Source organism: Maniola jurtina, chromosome 21 (genome assembly GCF_905333055.1).
Source record: "Maniola jurtina chromosome 21, ilManJurt1.1, whole genome shotgun sequence".
NCBI classification, from domain to species: Eukaryota; Metazoa; Arthropoda; class Insecta; order Lepidoptera; family Nymphalidae; genus Maniola; species Maniola jurtina.
The window spans coordinates 1,073,795-1,093,532 of record NC_060049.1 but is presented as its reverse complement, the minus strand read 5'-3'; the positions used below and the strand labels follow the sequence as shown (position 1 = coordinate 1,093,532).

Genomic DNA, 19,738 nt, shown 5'->3' with positions numbered 1-19,738 from the left:
AACGAAGCTCCTCTCGTCATCATTCGATAGACGTCCACTACTGGGCATAGATCTCTTGTATTCTAGGTCAACGGGAAGTACCCTAAAGGTTTTCTTGACAGACACGACGGACGGACGGAACAGACGTCTGTCTGACAGACAGACAACAAAGTGATCCTATAAGGGTTCCGTTTTTCCTTTTGAGGCACGGAACCCTAAAGCTGATTGCGGTCTAGTATAATCCTTTAAACAGCAAAAGTAAATCGTTGTTTTACTTTTCGGTGTGACAGGGAGCCAAATAAAACCATAGACAAAGAAATTGTTTTCTTCTACCTCACCGCAAGTTGTTGTTGTTCGCGTTAATGGTTTAATCTTTGCTTTTATTACTTGTTGCGTTGTTATGCATTACTTATCTCCCTTGTTTGGTGTTTGGTTAGCCAGAATTTGTTATTTTGTTTAATCCTAACCGTAATAGAAACCCCATAGAGTAAGTTGAGGTCCCACGGTGCTAGAATGACGATCTTATACCGGAAAGCTCAACATTGGAAGACCACTTACAACACAACACCTTAATGTAGATAGAACTTTACAAGTTAATAATGGTCTGCGCCATCTACCTATATGTGATTTAGTGAATTAATTTTTTTTTGTGTGATATAACCACAAATTCACGGTTTTCAGATTTTTTCCTTTACTTGTGCTAAAAGATCTACCAACCTGCCAAATTTCGTGATTCTAGGTCAACGAGAAGTACCCTATAGGTTTTCTTGACGGACACAACAGGCGGACAGACAGAAAATCAACAAAGTGATCCTATAAGGGTTCCGTTTTTCCTTTTGAAGTATGGAACCCAAAAAATAGGTCCATTTTTAAAATTCTACTCGACTGAAGCCCGACAGCTTATGATTTTTAACCCCCTACCCAAAAAGAGGGGTGTTATAAGTTTAACGTGTATCTGTGTATCTGTCTGTGGCATCGTAGCTCCTAAACTAATGAAACAATTTTAATTTAGTTTTTTTTTTGTTTGAAAGGTGGCTTGGCTTGATCGAGAGCGTTCTTAGCAATCATCCAAGAAAATTGGTTCAGCCGTTTGAAAGTTATCAGCTTTTTTCTAGTTACTGTAACCTTCACTTGTCGGGGGTGTTATAAATTTTTAATTTACACTTGTACTGTATCCAGTCACTAGATTCTAGTGTTATCTTTGCCCAATTTAATATGTTTAATTGATTATTTATTATTAGATTAGGATAACAAGTGTACTCAATAGATAGGAACCTATTGTTTTTTTCTCATTTCCTATAATATTACGTTCTAGCTTAGTCATGTTTCTTGTTCTAAGTTTCTTTCTGAGTTTGAGTTTTGTTTACGCAAAACATGAACTTTACGATGGGTAAGGATATTCAAAATTTTTTATACGGTTTACTTCCATACCATAGATAATACACTAACACCTACTATTAAATACTTCTTAATAAATATTATAATCTGTGATATAGAGTAAGAATATTGTACGTTAGGTTGAGGGTAGGACTTCGTCTGTGTCGGTGTTAGCTGGCGGGCGTGCTCTGCCTTTTTGGAGTGTTTTTTTTTGTTAAAACTGACTGGAAAGCGCTCTAAGGGGGTGCCGTGCATGTGTCGGCGAGCGCCGCCAGAGACGGGGTCCATACTTGTATCGTTTAATTAACTTGTTACAAATAATCACAAACTTGACGCCAGACGAGAGAGAAAAAAAAAGGTTGAGGGTAGTATAACAATACTTGTCAGTCTTTTAGTTTTAAGCTGCGTAAAATTATTGTAATTTTTGTATTTAAGTTTTCCATATTTCATATCAGACATGCCCTCTTCGAAGTTAAAATACAAGATGTTACGCAAATGGAATTTGTCACCACCTTAGAAGAAACTTTACAATTAGATATATGGACACACGCAGAAACATACAAAAATGCCATAATACTTGTGCCTAAGAAGAGTTTAGATCGGTTTCAAAATGAACTTTACAGTAATGGAATAGAGTTTCGAATGGACCAAGCAAATATTAAGGAGTAAGTACTATGAAAAAAAGGAAATGAAAACTTTAGTATAACTTTTTAATCTTTTTTAGAATTCCGTACCTATAGAAAAAAGGAACCCAGGATCACTTTCTTGTCTGTCTGTCTGTCTGTCTTTGCTTAGAATTTAAGTTATACTAAACCTCTGATGTTTGTCCGTCTGTCTGTCGTAGCTAACAGACAGACAGACAGACGAAAGGACGGACGGATGGATGGATAGTGGAGGGTAACATAGTCCCGTCAGCAACCTTCGGTTACGGAACCCTATAAAAACCCTCGGCAACTAGTTATTAATGATGAATTTAGAGCTTCAGCACAGCCAAGCCTCTGAATATAAAAAAAAAGTAAATTAATTTCAAAAGAAACACTTCTCTCTACTTACAGAGCTCGCGAATATTTTTATATTTTACATTCAAAGAGAAAAAATATGTCAAACGCAGTACTAATTAAATTTTAAGAGCCACAGCAATACTCGCTATTGACTTGTAGCTTGAATTTTGTAGCTTTTACAGCTTTTTACAGGGTTCCGTACCCGAAGTGTGCCAACTGGACCATGTTACCCTCCACCCTCCACTGTCCGTCCATCCGTCCGTCCGTTCATCTGTCTGTCCGTCTGTCTGTTAGCGGGCTGTATCTCGTGAACCGTAACAGGTAGAGAGTTGAAATTTTCACAGAATGTGTATTTTTATAGCCGCTATAACAACAAATAATAAGCATTCAAAATGACCGCTGTCAAAATTTAAAAAAAAATATAAAAAGTTTTATCCCTTGTACGATGGTACGGAACCCCTCGTGTGCGAGCCCGACTTGTATTTGACCGATTTTTTTTACGAACTGGTTTTAACTGCAAGGCCACGACCTTAGTTCAAAAGCGACAGATGCATAAAAACATGATGACACACAAGTGGCAGCGGGTAGCCAAAGCGTTTTTGGAAGGTCATTCAGAAAGGGGAACCCAAAACCTTCACTTTTTTGGGTCAACTGTAGTCGCTAACTAAAATCACTAAATCTTTATGATTATTTGCTGACTTTCAGATTACTCGATGAAGAAGATAGACTAATGGATGAAGCGAGACGGAGAAATCCCAGATCTGGTCCATCGACGATTGGTTTCGACAGAATTTATAATCTTACAGAGGTAAGTATTCAAAGTCGAACGCAGCGTTAGACCCCTAGGTCTTTCGAAAGTGCATTTTCCAGTGCGAGGTCACCCTTCAAGCACATTGGAACCCAAATGTCTATTGCTTTTTCAACCCCCGACCCAAAAAGAGGGGTGTTATAAGTTTGACGTGTGTATCTGTGTATCTGTCTGTGGCATCGTAACTCCTAAACTAATAACCCGATTTTAATTTAGTTTTTTTTTGTTTAAAAGGTGGTTTGAATCGAGAGTGTTCTTAGCTATAATCTAAAAAAATCGGTTCGGCCGTTTAAAAGTTATCAGCTCTTTTCTAGTCATTCATTCCTTCAACTGTCGGGGTTGTTATAATTATCGAACTAAGTGTGTATATGCCCTGCCTATTGCTCCTTCAGTTTCGCAATCTAAAGCTATGTTGGTTACTCTAGTCCTTTTATGGATCTCCTTATTTCTGATTTAATCACTTCAAACTCAAAGTCTCTCTACATCACCTGTTAAATGACTTTGAGCTTTCTTATAAGGACATACAGTTGAAATTGTTATAATAACCATGGCGCATCCGAGCACTGCCAACGCACGTCTCTAGTGGAAAGGCCTTATGCTACAAAATTAATACAAGCTTACTTTGAGTCGGATCAAAAAATGCAGCACTTCACCTCTACACCACTCTGCAGGTGTGCGTAGTGCTTTAGATATTCATTTTATGTTCATTCTAGGTCTATACTTATCTAGAAGAAGTAGCCGCTTCGTATCCAGAGTTAGTAACATTGGTAAATGCTGGAAAATCTTTCGAAGGCAGAGACGTCAAATATCTCAAAATTTCCACTACTAACTTTGAGGTAGGTATCTAAATTTTTTATATTTACTTATTCAAATTCAAGTTTGCCCGTAACCGAGTTATCACCTGGTGGTAAGTGATGCTGCAGTCTAAGATGGAAGCGGGCTAACTTGCAAGTGCTATTACAATTTCTAGTAGGTAACCCTTTCTATTTTTAACCCCCGACCCAAAAATAGGGATGGTATAAGTTTGACGTGTGTATCTGTCTGTGGCATCGTAGCTCCTAAACTAATGAACCGATTTTAATTTAGTTTTTTTTATTTGTAAGGTGGCTTGATTGAGAGTATTCTTAGCTATAAACCAAGAAAATCGGTTCAGCCGTTTGAAAGTTATCAGCTCTTCTCTAGTTACTGTAACCTTCACTTGTCGGGGGTGTTATAAATTTTTAATTTACACTTGTAGTTTTTGGGTCGGGGGTTAAAAAAATAATTCTTTCTTTCTTCTTTCTTTTAATCCGTGAAAGTGTTGACCAGCACTCGCTCAATACATTTGGCACAGAAACTGATGCCATTAATTTCACATAACACTATTTTCAGGACACCAGAAAGCCTATAGTCTTCATCGAATCCCTCCTCCATGCACGGGAATGGGTGACCTTACCCCCAACTCTATATGCCATTGATAAGCTTGTTACTGGGAATCTTTCTGACAGCAGTGTTTTGGATAAAGTGGACTGGATTATTTTACCGATTGCCAACCCTGATGGATATGAGTATACTCATGTTCAGGTAAAGATAACGATAATCTCAATAAATGACGGTTTTTTAGGGTTCCGTACCTCTAAAGGAAGAACGGAACCCTTATAGGATCACTTTGTTGTCTGTCTGTCTGTCCGTCCGTCCATCCGTCCGTCGTGTCTGTCAAGAAACCTATATGTAGGGTACTTCCCGTTGACCTAGAATCATGAAATTTGGTAGGTCTTATAGCACAAGTACAGGAATAAATCTGAAAATCGCTAATTTGTAGTTACATCATTAAAAAAAAAATTAAAATGTGTTTCAATTTTCAAGGTAAGATAACTATAGGTACCCAGTGGGGTATCCTATGAAAGTTCTTTACTTGTGCATTCTAAAACAGTTTTTTTTAATATAATAGTTTTTGATTTATCGTGCAAAATGTTGGAAAAAATACCCAAGTACGGAACCCTCAGTGCGCGAGTCTGACTCGCACTTGGCCAGCTTTTTTATTAGAAAAGAGCCATGGTGCCATTTTCAAATGTGATTTTTTTACTTTTTTATATGTAGTGGGTTTTGGGCAGGGTAGTCGTGTTTCTTTTGTCAGCTTTACGTAACTTAGTTTAACTTAAAAATAACAACTTTTGGATTCCAGGATCGTTTTTGGCGCAAAAATCGTGCATCAGGTTATACAGTTAAAGACACGTGTGTGGGAGTCGATCTGAACAGAAACTTCGACATCGCCTGGGGTGATCATTCCAGCAACAACGTTTGTTCCCAAACTTTTCACGGAGGTCATCCCTTTTCTGAGCCCGAAGCTAGAATAGTGAGGGACATTTTAAGGGAATACAGCAATCGTATGGCAATGTTCATGGATATACATAGTACAGGTGAGAAAGCTTAGGTTAGATCTACACAGCGCACTTTGGCTTCGCGTAGACTTAACAGGGCTCTCTCCGTCACTTACTCCATACAATCGTAGCCCCAATTTCATTTGAATACTAGCCGATGCCCGCGACTTCGCTCGCGAGCATTTAGGTTTTTTGAAATCCCGTGGGAACTCTTTGATTTTCCGGGATAAAAAGTAGCCTATGTGTTAATCTAGGATATTATCTGTCTCCATTCAAAATTTTAGCCAAATCCGTCCAGTAGTTTTTGCGTGAAGGAGTAACAAACATACACACACACACACACACACAGATACAAACTTTCGCCTTTGTAATATTAAGCGACCAAAGTCCATGAAATTTTTATTTTAAAAAACGCAGGATTTTAAAAAAACCTAAATCCAAGCGGGTGAAGTCTTGGGTATGAGCTACTATAAAATAATATTAAATACCTACTTAGTTCACGAAAATTTGATCATATGAATTAATCAACAGGTAACATGATCCTCTATGGTTGGGGCAGTGGTGTCCTGGTTTCCAATGCGTTCAGGGTTCACGATGCTGGAATCCAAATGGCCGTCGCCATCGACGCTGTCAAAGCTTATTGGAATCAAGGTAAGTTCATCTATGTATGCATATCTCTGAATATATAAAAGGGAAAACTGACTGACTGATCTATCAACGCAAAACTGAAACTACTTTTTTTTTTTTTTCTTCGGGGGAGGAAAAAATCCCTACGGACTTCTGCCTGCTGGCAGGGTGTGTCCGACTTGCACGGACTAAAATAACCTCCCCATGTCTGCCAAGGTGAGCACGGAACTGCGTCGCATTACATCATGCTGACCTCCTAGATCTCTATCCTCTTCTTTTCTTCTTTTTCTTTCTCTTCCCTTCGCATCATGGTAGCTCTCAGCATTTGGCTATATCTTAGCCAGGCGTCTTCGCTCGACAGCATGCGCGCCATAAGATTTTGGGCATTCACGTCCTCCGCGTCTGTCGATCGAAGCGCTTTTGCCCTTAGGTCGGCACTACCTGGGCATTCGAAGATTGCGTGTCTCGGGGTGTCTTCCTCTCCGCAAAAGTAGCAGCCTTCGCTCGGTGCTTTCCCGATTGCGAAGAGGTTGAGAATTGATTGAGAAAACTGAAACTGACGTAGACATCCGCTAAGAAAGGATTTTTGACAAGTGTAAATTATAAATTTATAACACCCCCGACAAGTGAAGGTTACAGTAACTAGAAAGCTGATAACTTTCAAAGGCTGAACCGATTTTCTTGGATTATAGCTAACACTCTCGATCAGCCACCTTTCAAACAAAAAAAAACGAAATTAAAATCGGTTCATTAGTTTAGGAGCTACGATGCCACAAACAGATACACAGATACACACGTCAAACTTATAACACCCCTCTTTTTGGGTCGGGGGTTAAAAATTCAATGTCTAAGGGGATGAAATAGGAGTTTGGATGTAGGAGGTGGATGTAGTCCACGCAGACGAAGTCGCGGGCATCAGCTAGTTTACCTTAGAAATGTTGAACTTGAAATTAGTGTTCCATACTTATTTTAAAAAAAAAACTATTCCAGATTACGTCGTTGGCAACGCAGCTTTAGTGCTGTACAAAGCATCCGGTCTAGCGATGGACTACGGAACGGTGACGGGGGTGCCCTACTCGTATGTCTATGAGTTGCCGCGGCACAGGAACTCCACTGGCGTCGACAGGTTCCTGGTGGACCCTGCGTTTGTGCAGCAGGCCGCCATGGAGACCTGGGAGGGGATCCGAACTGGTGCTGAGTTTATTCGTGACAAATATGCAAAAGAGCTGTCTTAAAATATACCAATATCAATTTTATTAGACAGAGTGTAGTTAAAACACTAGATTATACTACCTAAACACCAAACAATACCAATAATAATCATTTGTCATACTCATTTGTCATCATTATTACTCATTTGTCTTATGTGTATCAGTTTTTTAACCCCCGACCCAAAAAGAGGGGTGTTATAAGTTTGACGTGTGTATCTGTGTCTCTGTGTATCTGTGTATCTGTCTGTGGCATCGACGTAGCTCCTAAACTAATGAACTGATTTTAATTTTGTTTTTTTTTTGTTTGAAAGGTGGCTTGATCGAGAGTGTTCTTAGCTATGATCCAAGAAAATCGGTTCAGCCGTTTGAAAGTTATCAGCTCTTTTCTAGTTACAGTAACCTTCAATTGTCGGGGGTGTTATAAATTTTTAATTTACACTTGTTTGATTTAGTATTTTTCAAACCCGCAATGTATATCGTACAAAACTCGGGGTTAATGTACCGCTTACGATGCGTTGATCTCGCGGTGTCGTACGCAACGTTCGTTGACCTCTAGCGTCAGTCAGATGTTTTATTTGCAATATGCGCAAAAGTACGTGTTCGCCGATTTCATTGGCCGAGTGCGATGGGTCAATGCGTAGCAAGCTCTTATCGTTTATGCGTTTGGCTAACGTAACGCAATTTGCCTGAAGCCAGCGCCTGATGTGATAATCATGAGGAATTATACAGAGGTGGTGATACCAACATCGATTAATTATTTTTACCCAACTACTGCAAAGCCAAACGGAAGGGTTATGATTTTAGCAGTCTATGTATGTATGTAGGTTTGTATTTGTGTTCCACCGTAGCGCCTACATTACTGAGCCGATTTTGATGAATGTGACAATCGATTCGTTATTATGGTCCGGGTGACATAGGCTACATTTTATACAAAAAAAATTGACCTGACGGATGTACTTTCAAAAAATTGGGGATCTCAAAAAAAATTTTGTTATTGTATCGAGTGGGATATTAAATGAAGGTGTTTTTTAAGACAGAGGAAAATATTCTGAGTTCATTCATAAATATAAATACAGTGCAATGTTAAAAAACACCGAGTGACAGAAAAACAATTTTACTATATCTATCGGCAGTTCACCGGTAGTAGTCGGGTTTTAGTGCTGTTTAACTTTATCTCGTTACAATTTAAATTATGTTATGTGGACGCCTATTGATTGACGATGATGATGATGATCTTATATGTATTATATGTATGCCTTTTTTTTCTCTTTATTTGGAACACATACAGCATATTTACAATCTTACTTAGCTAATTATTCTTAGATGGTACATTCGCCTATGAAGTGTTCACTGATAATATATATAATTTTAATTTTGTGCGGGAGTTAATAGGTTAGTCTATGTGATTAAATTAAGTAAAATTAAATTACAAGAAGTTAGTATGTTATCAAGTATTTATAAAATAGTTATGAATAATGTATATAGTATAAATCACGCCTTTATAAGTCTTATATGTATAAGTGTATGTGTCTTATATGTATAAGTTATAGCCGTAATAACATCTATGTACAAATACAACGGATCCAGAAGCCCGCATCCGTCGCACTGGTGAGCCATTTCTATTGAACCACAGATACAACTAGATACAACTATACCTAGATGTAGTCTTTGATGATGTTCCGCATAATATCCACCAATTGATTTACTGGTTAATTGTTACCCAATGGAATGGAATATGAGCATTCCTGTACGTGCATTATGTAACATGTATGTACGTATGTATATACTTACAAAACACAAATAACTACGTTATTGCACCACATAACACAAATGACTGCGTTTGTATGGAGCGAGTGACGGAGAGGTGAAAGAGCGTCGTGGATGGGAGTGTTAATTCCGCCAAATGTGTCAGTCGCACCGACCCGAGCAATTCATCAAATTAACGGAGCGTCATCGCCAGCCGGGCGTTATGGCCGATTTACATCACCCGATTTCGACAGTATACTATCCAAATTCACAAGAGGTGATTTGGATTGCCGATTGAGATTCAAAAGATAAAGTTTTTTTTTTAGAAAAGAATATTAGCCATGTTAAATGACTAATATTCCCCTTTCCTCTCCAACTAAGCGTCAGGCTTGTGCTAGGAGTAGGTACGACAATAGTGCAACGGGCGGGGTTTGAACCGTCGACTTTTCGGTTTTCAGTCCACTCCTTTACCGGTTGAGCTATTGAAGCTCTAAAGTTGAAAACTAAAACCCGACTGCGATCGTCTTAATAAACACTGAAATATTATTAGAGTAAAATTGTTTGTCTGTCGTTTTGTGTATTTTAATGTTGTTGTACATTTTTACCCATGAATCTTCTCCTCTTTCATTTGACACCCCACTCGATACAATAGCAAAAAAGACCTGCACTTTTTTTGATATGACATCCGTTAGGTTAATTTTTTCGTATAAAATATAGCCTATGTCACCCGGGCATTTACAACGAATCAATTGACATCTCATTCATAAAAATCGGCCCAATAGTTTAGGCGATACGGTGAAACACACAAAATCTGGATACAAACATACATACACACATACATACATAGACTGCTAAAATCATTACCCTTCCTTTTGACTTCGCCGCAGTCGGGTAAAGAAGAACATACAGTCGAATTGAGAACCTCCTCATATTTTTGAAGTCGGTAAAAAAATCATTTGTCACTAAGTACTTACTCTATTTTTACAGATTTAAACAATTTTCTTTTATTGCCAAAGCATTTATTGAAAATATTATAATAAAACTTAAAGCTAGCCTTATCTAATTACTATACAAATCATGCCCGCGTGGATTGATGCCAAGAATACTGGCTGCATTTCCACGCTGGACAGCCAAGCTGATCCGTTGCGCAAAAAATGAGCCAGCCATTCTGTCACCCGATGAGGTTATTAAACGCGGTGAAACGTGATTTTTTTTAAACATTAATTTCAAGGTAAATAATACATTGGTTTTAGACCAAACTTGGGACACTTCTAAACATAAGTAGTAAATAGTAGGCAAAAGTTATTTTAACCCCCGACCCAAAAAGAGGGGTGTTATAAGTTTGACGTGTGTATCTGTGTATATGTGTATCTGTGTATCTGTCTGTGTCGTAGCTCTTAAACTAATGAACCGATTTTAATTTAGTTTTTATTTGTTTGAAAGGTGGCTTGATCGAAAGTGTTCTTAGCTATAATCCAAGAAAATCGGTTCAGCCGTTTGAAAGTTATCAGCTCTTTTCTAGTTACTGTAACCCTCACTTGTCGGGGGTGTTATAAATTTTGAATTTACACTTGTTAGTTGTATGGGTATCCTTCAGTTACAGGATCTGTTACAGTGGTAGAACTAGTAGTAAAAGTACTAGACATTGCAGTAGTACTTGACTTATTGCTGTCAACTATACTAACATCAACCTTGGGACATTTATCACAATTAAAGTTCACCACACCTTTCCTATCAGTCTCAAGTTTAGTAGAATTATCACACGAAAAAGGTTTAGTACATCCCCTAGGGGGGTTATCGCCAAAGATAGAGCAGATTTTCTTCAAATACCAACTGTCGTCGACTTCAAAAATGGTATTTCGATATCCGATTTCGATTACGGGACTCGCTTCGATGCCGATTTGCGAATATTTGGCAGACGCCCGGCTTGCGTAATTTCCCTTGGTAAGTACACAGTGTTTGTACTTTTGGGGGTCGATGCCAGAGTCACAGAGGCAGACTTCGCTAGGGTTCCCTGAAACAATAAATAAATCCGCCTAAGTAAGTCTAATAAGTCTGTGCCAAGCGGACCCTAGGTTAAATAGTGGACCAAAAGCCAGCGCGTGCCAGATCTTCGTTATTTTATAAAAGGGAGTTTCCCAACACAGGGAGGAACGATCAGCGACTATGAAGTTAGGATCATGGTAGCTTTGGGAGATAACAGGTAATAAAGGTGTAAAAAAATTTGTATGTCAAAGTATAAAGTCTAATTTTAATTGTGCGCAAACACAGACGCACTCTCTATTCCCTCACTCTCATAGTAGCCCAGTAATTTGGTCGTCAAAAAGGGGCTTATCTATTTTTATTTAGGGACTATAGCCCGATGGGACGGAAATCCAACATGACTGGAGACAGATCAGGACCAGGAGTCCTAATGATGGATTAGGGTACTCACCCTCAGCTTCGCACTTCAAAAACTGCGCCTGAAGAAAGTTATTCATCTTCATTTCGTTCAACGCACACATCTGAGGCACCGAGTATTTCCCGCTCCCCAATAAATAGTAATCAACCATAATATCCCCTCCTATGTTGTCTATAATCCACGGGTAAGTCCGGGTGAAGAAGTCTATATCATTGTACACGTCGCCATAAAGAGATATGACGTATGTAGCGTATACGGACGGGACTGCTAATAGTAGTAAGAAAAACATAGTGAAAATTTTGTAGTTCAAGTGTAGAAGTCAATAGTTGTATTTATATGAGTCGTAGGTATAGTATGATGTCATACTATAAATAAAGGTGAAAACACAATATTACAAAAAGTTTGTAAACTGATTTTCAATTTGAAATAACTAGGATAGCTACGTTTTCTACCCTTGTATCGTTGTATGATTTAAAAAAAATAACCAGCTTTATCAAAGTGCGACACCCTTACTATAAATTAGTTTTTAGGGTTCCGTACCTCAAAAAAACGGAACCCTTATAGAATCACTTTGTTGTCTGTCTGTCTGTCTGTCCGTCCATCCATCGTGTCTATAAAGAAAACCTATAGGGTACTTCCCGTGCCATGAAATTTGGCAGGTAGGTAGGTCTTTTAGCACAAGTAAATGAATAAATCTGAAAACCGTGAATTTGTGGTTACATCAGAGAGAAAAAAAATTAAAATGTGTTGTAATTTTCAAAGTAAGATAACTATACCAAGTGGGGTATCATATGAAAGGGCTTCACCTGTACATTCTAAAACAGATTTTTATTTATTTTTAAGCATAATAGATTTTGATTTATCGTCCAAAATGACGGAAAAATACCGGAATACGGAACCCTCGGTGTGGGAGTCTGACTCGCACTTGGCCGATTTTTTACCTACTCTACTTACCTCTTTTTCTAACATTTCTGTCAGCTCTTCTAACATAACTACGATCTAATTCTAACATCGGAGCACCTTAGAGTCAGATAGACGGACGGACGCATTTTCGATTTTTTATAAGTATATTGTTTACTTCGTCCTTTTTGTGCTCTTGGCTTTAAACATTAATAGGTAGGTAGGTAATTACTTAGTTATGGAATTTAAAGAATATAAAAATTCATCAAGCCATAACAATCAAGATAAAATTATGGAATGTGTTACGTATGGAAATTGCACAAATGATTGTAACATTGTAGTTAGTACTATTTTTTATTACAACTATAGTATTTTTATTATTCACGTGTAAAGAAAAAAATATATTTGAATCAGTTAGCATATAAATTAAAGTTGCTTTAATCTTGATTATAGAGCCATCTATCCAGAACATGATGAACTGCATATGTTCTGCAAAGTTTTCCTAGGTGTCGTTACTTTAATTAAAAACCATTTTCATACAAGGAACCAAAAGCTTAATTTGCTATAATCCGCTAAACCAAAGAAATCTGTATTGTGCAACATGCAGCATGCGACATGCACCACCGCCCGCCCTCCCACTGATAAACATGCAGGAAAAGCCAGCCACCAAGCAAGCCACACGCACCACCACCACGCAGCACTACACAAATCCCAACACCACTCGACGCACGTTTCGCCCCGACACCCTCCATCCTCAAGAGATGTGGACCTTACAATGCCTAATTGCTTTGCAAGTAAATTAAGCTTTTGGTTCCTTGTAAGTAAAATCGGTTCGTTAGTTTAGGAGCTACGATGCCACAGACAGATACACAGATACACACGTCAAATTTATAACGCCCCTCTTTTTGGGTCGAGGGTTAAAAATACTCAGATTTAATACCTACTCATAGCTTTTAAGTAAAATATCTGTCGAGGCAATTATTTTGAAAAGTTTTTGAACTTCGGAGTCAGTTGTCATAAATTGGTGCTAAGAGGGAAAGTTTGTTGGTAATCAGGAAAATTGATGACCGAGGGGGATAAATATAATTTTGATCTCATTTTGGAATATGTCCCAAAATAATTATCAAAAAAATATTTAGTAAAATGCGAAAGTGTGTCTGTCTGTCTATCTGTCTGTTTGTCTGTCTGTCTACTACCTTTTCACGGCGCCACAGATCAACCGATTTTGATGTTTGGTACATATATAATAAAATATATGTAGTAGATACGAGTATATTTTGTGAAAAATTGAGATAATATGGAAATTAAAACAACATCGAAATTAAAAGGTTATTTAATATCCATAATAATAATATATTGATAGAGCTAAAGATAATAATTTTAATTGCGCGCTAGTAAAATAAACGTTTAAAACAATATAACTGGAAAGTGATAATGAGTATATTGAATGTACAATAATTACGTAAATATGGTTAATTGGAAACCGATTAAACTGTTCTGTAAATAATCATTATAAATGTATGATAACTGATAACAAACGAAAACAATTACTTATTTTGTTACTAGACGATGCCCGCGACTTCGTCCGCGTGGATTTAGGTTTTTCAAAAATCCCTTGGGAACTCTTTGACTGTCCGGGATAAAAAGTTGCCTAATATGTCAATTTCCGGGATGCAAGCTACCTCGGTAGGTACCTTTCATACAAATCGGTTAAGCGAATGGGGTTTTTCCGGGATAAAAAGTAGCATATGTTCTTCCCCAGGATGTAAGCTACCGCAGTACCAAATTTCATCAAAATCGGTTAAACTATTGGGCCGTGAAAATCTATCAAACAGACAGTCAGACAGACACACTTTCGCATTCATAATATAAGTATAGAAGGATGGATTAGAATGAAATGTAGTTAAAAAGAAATTGGTTTAATTAATCTACACCAGAGTTACGTGAAAATTACTGAAAACTATCAACACTTAATTAGCCGCGTTCGTCGGATAATAGCCTAGTGTTGTGCGATAATCGATATTAATTCTGGAACGTCGACTCCCGGAGGTTTAATAGATTCTGCACCGCTGCATGCCCGTAAATAGGGAGATTGCCTGGGTAATGCGATAGAGATGTGACTATTATATCGACAATCCAATTACTTTCTTAAATAAATTCCAAACTAAATTGAAAATTCTCCTTATTCTATTACTCACTGAAATTTTCTCTGTATATCCACTGTCCATTGTATTATTATAATATTATTATAAATGCGAAAGTGTGCTTTTGTTGGTTTGTCCTGCTTCGTTTTGATCCGTGTTCTGTAGTGATCCGGAGATGCTAATTGCTTGATCATAATGCTGATGACTCTTTAAAATTATTTGAATACTAGCCGATGCCCGCGACTTCGCCCGCGTGGATTTAGGTTTTTCGAAATCCCATGGGAACTCTTTGATTTTCCGAGATAAAAATAGCCTATGTGCTAATCCAGGAAATTATCTATATCCATTCCAAATTTCAGCCAAATCCGTTCAGTAGTTTTTGCGTGAAGGAGTAACAAACATACACACACACACACACACACACATACACAAACACAAACTTTCGCCTTTATAATATTATTGTGTGATAGTACAATTAGTGTGATTGAAAAGTGTATGAAACAAACATACTTTTGATAAATATATTTTGATAAAAAATAAATATTATCGACTGACGTTATCGATGTTTTAGCTATTGATTTTTTTCATCACTACAACATAACGGGATCAAGGCAAGCTAATGCATGTATATTGAAGGAAAATATATCTTCAGGAATCTAACACCTAAGTTATTTCAAGTAAGAAGTAAGCTTGTCAAGCTAAAGCTGTCTACATAAGCTTATTAAGCTACTAGCGACCCGCCCCGGCTTTGCACGGGTAGATTATTACAATTTTATTATGGATCTCTAATTTTTACCCGACTGCGTAAACTACTGGGCCGATTTTGATGAATGAGGTGTCAATCGATTCGTCGTAAAGGTCCGGGTGACATAGGCTATTATAATTTTTTATACGAAAAAAACGGATGTTACATGAAAAAAAGTAGGGTCTCCAAATTTTTATCTGCTATTGTATCGAGCGGGATGTCAAATGAAAGAGGAGAAAATTCTGAGCTCATAATTATAAATATACAAAATATACCAAGCGACAGAAAAACAATTTTACTATAATATTTCAGAGTTTATTATGACGATCGCAGTCGGGTTTTAGTTTTCAACTTTACCTTGCTTGAAAATAAAATATACGGAATAATGTAGTTTTCTACTAAGTACCTAGTGCAAGAGTTTTCAAAATCATTTCAGTAGTTCCAGAGATTACCCCCTGCAAACAAACTTACAAACTTTACCTCTTTATGATATTAGATATTAGCATAGATTAAAAGTATGAAGTCGTATATATAAACCTTATCTTGATAGTAAACAATTAACTTTGTTTTTTAACCCCCGACCCAAAAAGAGGGGTGTTAAATGTTTGATGTGTGTATCTGTGTATCTGTCTGTGGTATCGTAGCTCCTAAACTAATGAACCGATTTTAATTTAGTTTTTTTTTGGTTGAAAGGTGGCTTGATCGAGAATGTTCTTAGCTATAATCCAAGAAAATCGGTTCAGCCGTTTGAAAGTTATCAGCTCTTTTCTAGTTACTGTAACCTTTACTTGTCGGGGGTGTTATACATTTTTAATTTAAACTTGTAGAAACAGGCTTACAAGAAATAGAATCAATATTAGTACAAACATCATGGAAACTTTGAAGTTAAATTGCAAATTGAATACTTCTAAATTTTCAATTGAAACTTTTATAATCTCACCGTGATTTTAATTGTTTTTATACGCATACGATACGATTCGATAGGACATAGAATCAACACACGGTATTACTATTGGTTTGAGGTCCTTTTCGAGTTTTGTTCTTCTCGATTTTAAATTTGCCATTTTAGATTCTAATATCTTTTTTGTATTTATAAATCGATTGTAATACCACGACAAAATCATTTCGCTTTGGGAAAACAACCATTATCACCGCTTTTCGCCCTGAGCAATTAAGCCTGTGTTAAAATATCGTGGGGTGTAAAAACTGCAAGCAATCGCCATTCTCGGCGGGAGATACACTATTCGCTTACTTGAACCGTCGAATTGTTGCGAAAAATCACCAACTCACCGCCTAACATTGATTACTTCCCCCTTAGAACGGTTCTGTTACTCTAGGTCAACAGGAAGCACGCTATAGGTTTTCTTGGCAAACACAACAGACGGACAGACAGACAGACAGAGACTCAGACAACTAAGTGATCCTATAAGGGTTCCGTTTTTTCTTTTGAGGGTTCCGTACGAACCCTAAAACAAAGGCAATTTAGTCTGTGTTCAAATATCGTGGGGTGTAAAAACTGCAAGCAATCGCCATTCTCGGCCGGAGATACACTATTCGCTTACTTGAACCGTCGAATTGTTGCGAAAAATCACCAACTCACCGCCTAACTTTGATTACTTCCCCCTTAGAACGGTTTTTGTTTCTGTTATGGTATGTTCCAAATTACTTTTTAGAAGAGTAATAGAACTGGGTATGTGGGTTAATTCTATTTTTGTTTCTACCTAACTTTTTGCAGTACCTGCTTGTGTTGTTTTTCCTTATTGTTCTTACTAACTGATGCCCGCGACTTTGTTCGCGTGGATGTAGGTTTTTTAAAAATCCTGAGGGAAATCTTTGATTTACCATTGTATTTTATTACCGTTATAAATTCAAAAATGAATAAAAATTTCAAAATGGCTACCATGATAAATTAAAAAGTGTTATTTCTTGTACGGTGGTAGGTACGGAGCTCTTCATGTGTGAATCTGACTCGCACTTGACCGATTTTTATGTGTTACGTACCTAGTCGACTTTCCGAGATAATAATAACAATGTGATTTTTAATACAGTTTCAAAACAATTCAAAAAAAAAAGTTAGACAAGCTCTAAGTTTGCTTATTTATTAGGGCCGCCTAACTTTCGTCATGAAAATCAAATCTGCATTCTGAGAAAATTTCTAAAGAAAGATATCCTACTAAACCTTTTAGTTGGCACTAATACTGCTAGAGGGCACTAATAAAATAGTGAAAATCTTTAATAAAAACATAGTAAACGATAATTAAAAAAATATATTTAAGCTGTCTGAATGGATGAATAACTATTACTAATAATTTAATTTACATAAATTATAATTTTTACTTATTCAGGTAATCTAATAGCAGTGCCATCTGTTGAAATATCATGGAACTTTTATGAAAATTGGTTGGAAAATGAAACAGGTACACTGAAACGAGAACCTGTTTTAGGACTTTGAAACAAACCAATAAAAAATACCGACATATTATATATGTCGGTACATATAATATAATATTATATATGTAAAAAAGAGGGTTTATTTTTTCCAAATATTAATACTTACTTATGTATATTTTTTAGTACCAAACTGTCCGCGTTAGTGTGGGAATTTCAAAAATTTGGCCGTATTCAGGTACCTACGTACTTTTCCATATTATAAAAGGAAATATCATTCCTAGAAAGTTTTCTAGATCCTGGAGTTGGCTGGGCGTAGACGAATCAGCCAATGAGTCAGGACTTTTCTATTACTGTAAGAGATTTCTCTTAAAAGTAACGTAAAATCTCCAAATTATAACTCAAAATTTAAAAAAACCCCGACTAAAACCTCTAGAAAAAAGCTATAACTTTCAAACGGCTGAACCGATTTTCTTGGATTATAGCTAAGAACACCCTCGATCAAGCTACCTTTCAAACAAAAAAAAAACTAAATTAAAATCGGTTCATTCGTTTAGGAGCTAAGTACGATGCCACAAACAGATACACAGATACACACGTCAAACTTATAACACTTCTCATTTATTTTTTTCAGACAGTTCATTTATTTTTCTCTTGCATTTAAGTGAAATATTAACTTCTCTCATTAAAAATATTAAGAGTAAATTCAGTACAGAGCCTTTTGCTCATTTAAATAATTCAATTATTATTTATGTAACTCTGAGAAAAATATTGAATAAAAAGTAATAATTAAACATATCAACAAATCACAATGAAATAAAATATCTGTTCCGAATTTCTGATACAGGTTTTTATTTTCCATTTTTATTTTTTCCAATTAACAATCAACTTATTAAATTAATAAAACTACGAACAGTACGTTTCTCTATCATAATAATATTTTACAGCTACAATTTAAATGAAAATTGCACCAGAGATAAAATCTTTCATGCACAATATTATTACAACGAAAAATAAAACCGATTTCAATGAAAATTCGCGTAAAATCGGTTATATTCTCACTTTTTAGGGTTCCACACCTCAAAGGTCCAATTACAATCCGGGTATCTTTAAAACAAGAGTGAATAGGCACCTTCTAGGTAAACGCGTCCCATCTTAGACCACATCATCACTTTCCATCAGGTGTGATTGTGGTCAAGCGCTTACCTATAGTGAATTAAAAAAAAAAGGAAAAAATGGTCAAGTGCCAATCGGACAAGTGCCAGTCGGACTCGCACACATAGGGTTGTTCCGTAATTCCGTAATTCGAACCATCGTATAAGACAGAAACACTTCTTAATTTTTTTAATTTTCGTGGCAGCCATTTTGAACTTTTAAATTATTTGTTGTTATAGCAGTAATAAGTAGAAATACACAATCTGCAAAAAATTCTACTCTCTACCTATTATGGTTCTCGGGGTACAGGCCGCTGACAGATGGACGGACGGACGGAACCCAATAGGATCACTTCGTTGTCTATCTATCGTCTATCTGTCTGTCTGTCGTGTTTGTCGATTTGGGGTAATCAAAACCTATCGGGTACTTCCCGTTGACCAAGAATCATACCAAACCCCCAACCTCCCAAATAGAAGGCCGGACCTCTTAACCACTGGGCTATCACCACTTTTTCACAGCTTATTCTTAGGTTATATAAGTACCTACCTATGCTATTCCCATAGCAATAATATTTTTTGGCCATACCTAACGAATTAGCATTTCAAGAATTAGGTAAGGACAGGTTCCATACAAATAAAAGAAACGCTTGGAAAACATAATTATGTAAATTAATAGGTATTAATAGATGTCCAGTATTGTTTTTGCCATAATGAAGCATCAGGCAAATTAGCAATAAAATAAATACAGGTTCTATACCTAATAAATACTGAAAAACATAATAATTAATCAATTGGTATTATTAAATTGTTTTAGAAGGTATTTTAGGGTCCCGTACCTCGAAAGGAAATACGGAACCCTAATAGGATCACTTTGTTGTCTGTCTGTCCATCCGTCCG

General features: G+C 36.8%; 2 protein-coding genes across 2 annotated transcripts; one reads left to right on the top strand and one right to left on the bottom strand.

Annotated features, from left to right (window-relative positions):
* The first annotated feature begins 1,826 nt into the window (after nucleotides 1–1,826).
* Nucleotides 1,827–7,387, top strand: LOC123876522 (carboxypeptidase B-like). Its single transcript, XM_045922831.1, has 7 exons — nucleotides 1,827–2,021; nucleotides 3,063–3,165; nucleotides 3,879–4,001; nucleotides 4,537–4,728; nucleotides 5,330–5,564; nucleotides 6,057–6,176; nucleotides 7,143–7,387. Exons 1-7 carry the CDS (start codon nucleotides 1,852–1,854, stop codon nucleotides 7,385–7,387), a joined length of 1,188 nt encoding a protein of 395 aa, XP_045778787.1. The 5' UTR covers nucleotides 1,827–1,851.
* Nucleotides 7,388–10,566: 3,179 nt separating this feature from the next.
* LOC123876131 lies at nucleotides 10,567–11,805 on the bottom strand. The gene is made up of 2 exons (XM_045922285.1): nucleotides 11,544–11,805; nucleotides 10,567–11,123 (listed from the first exon to the last, which is right to left on the bottom strand). Exons 1-2 carry the CDS (start codon nucleotides 11,797–11,799, stop codon nucleotides 10,684–10,686), a joined length of 696 nt encoding a protein of 231 aa, XP_045778241.1. The 5' UTR covers nucleotides 11,800–11,805; the 3' UTR covers nucleotides 10,567–10,683.
* Between the last annotated feature and the right edge of the window lie 7,933 nt (nucleotides 11,806–19,738).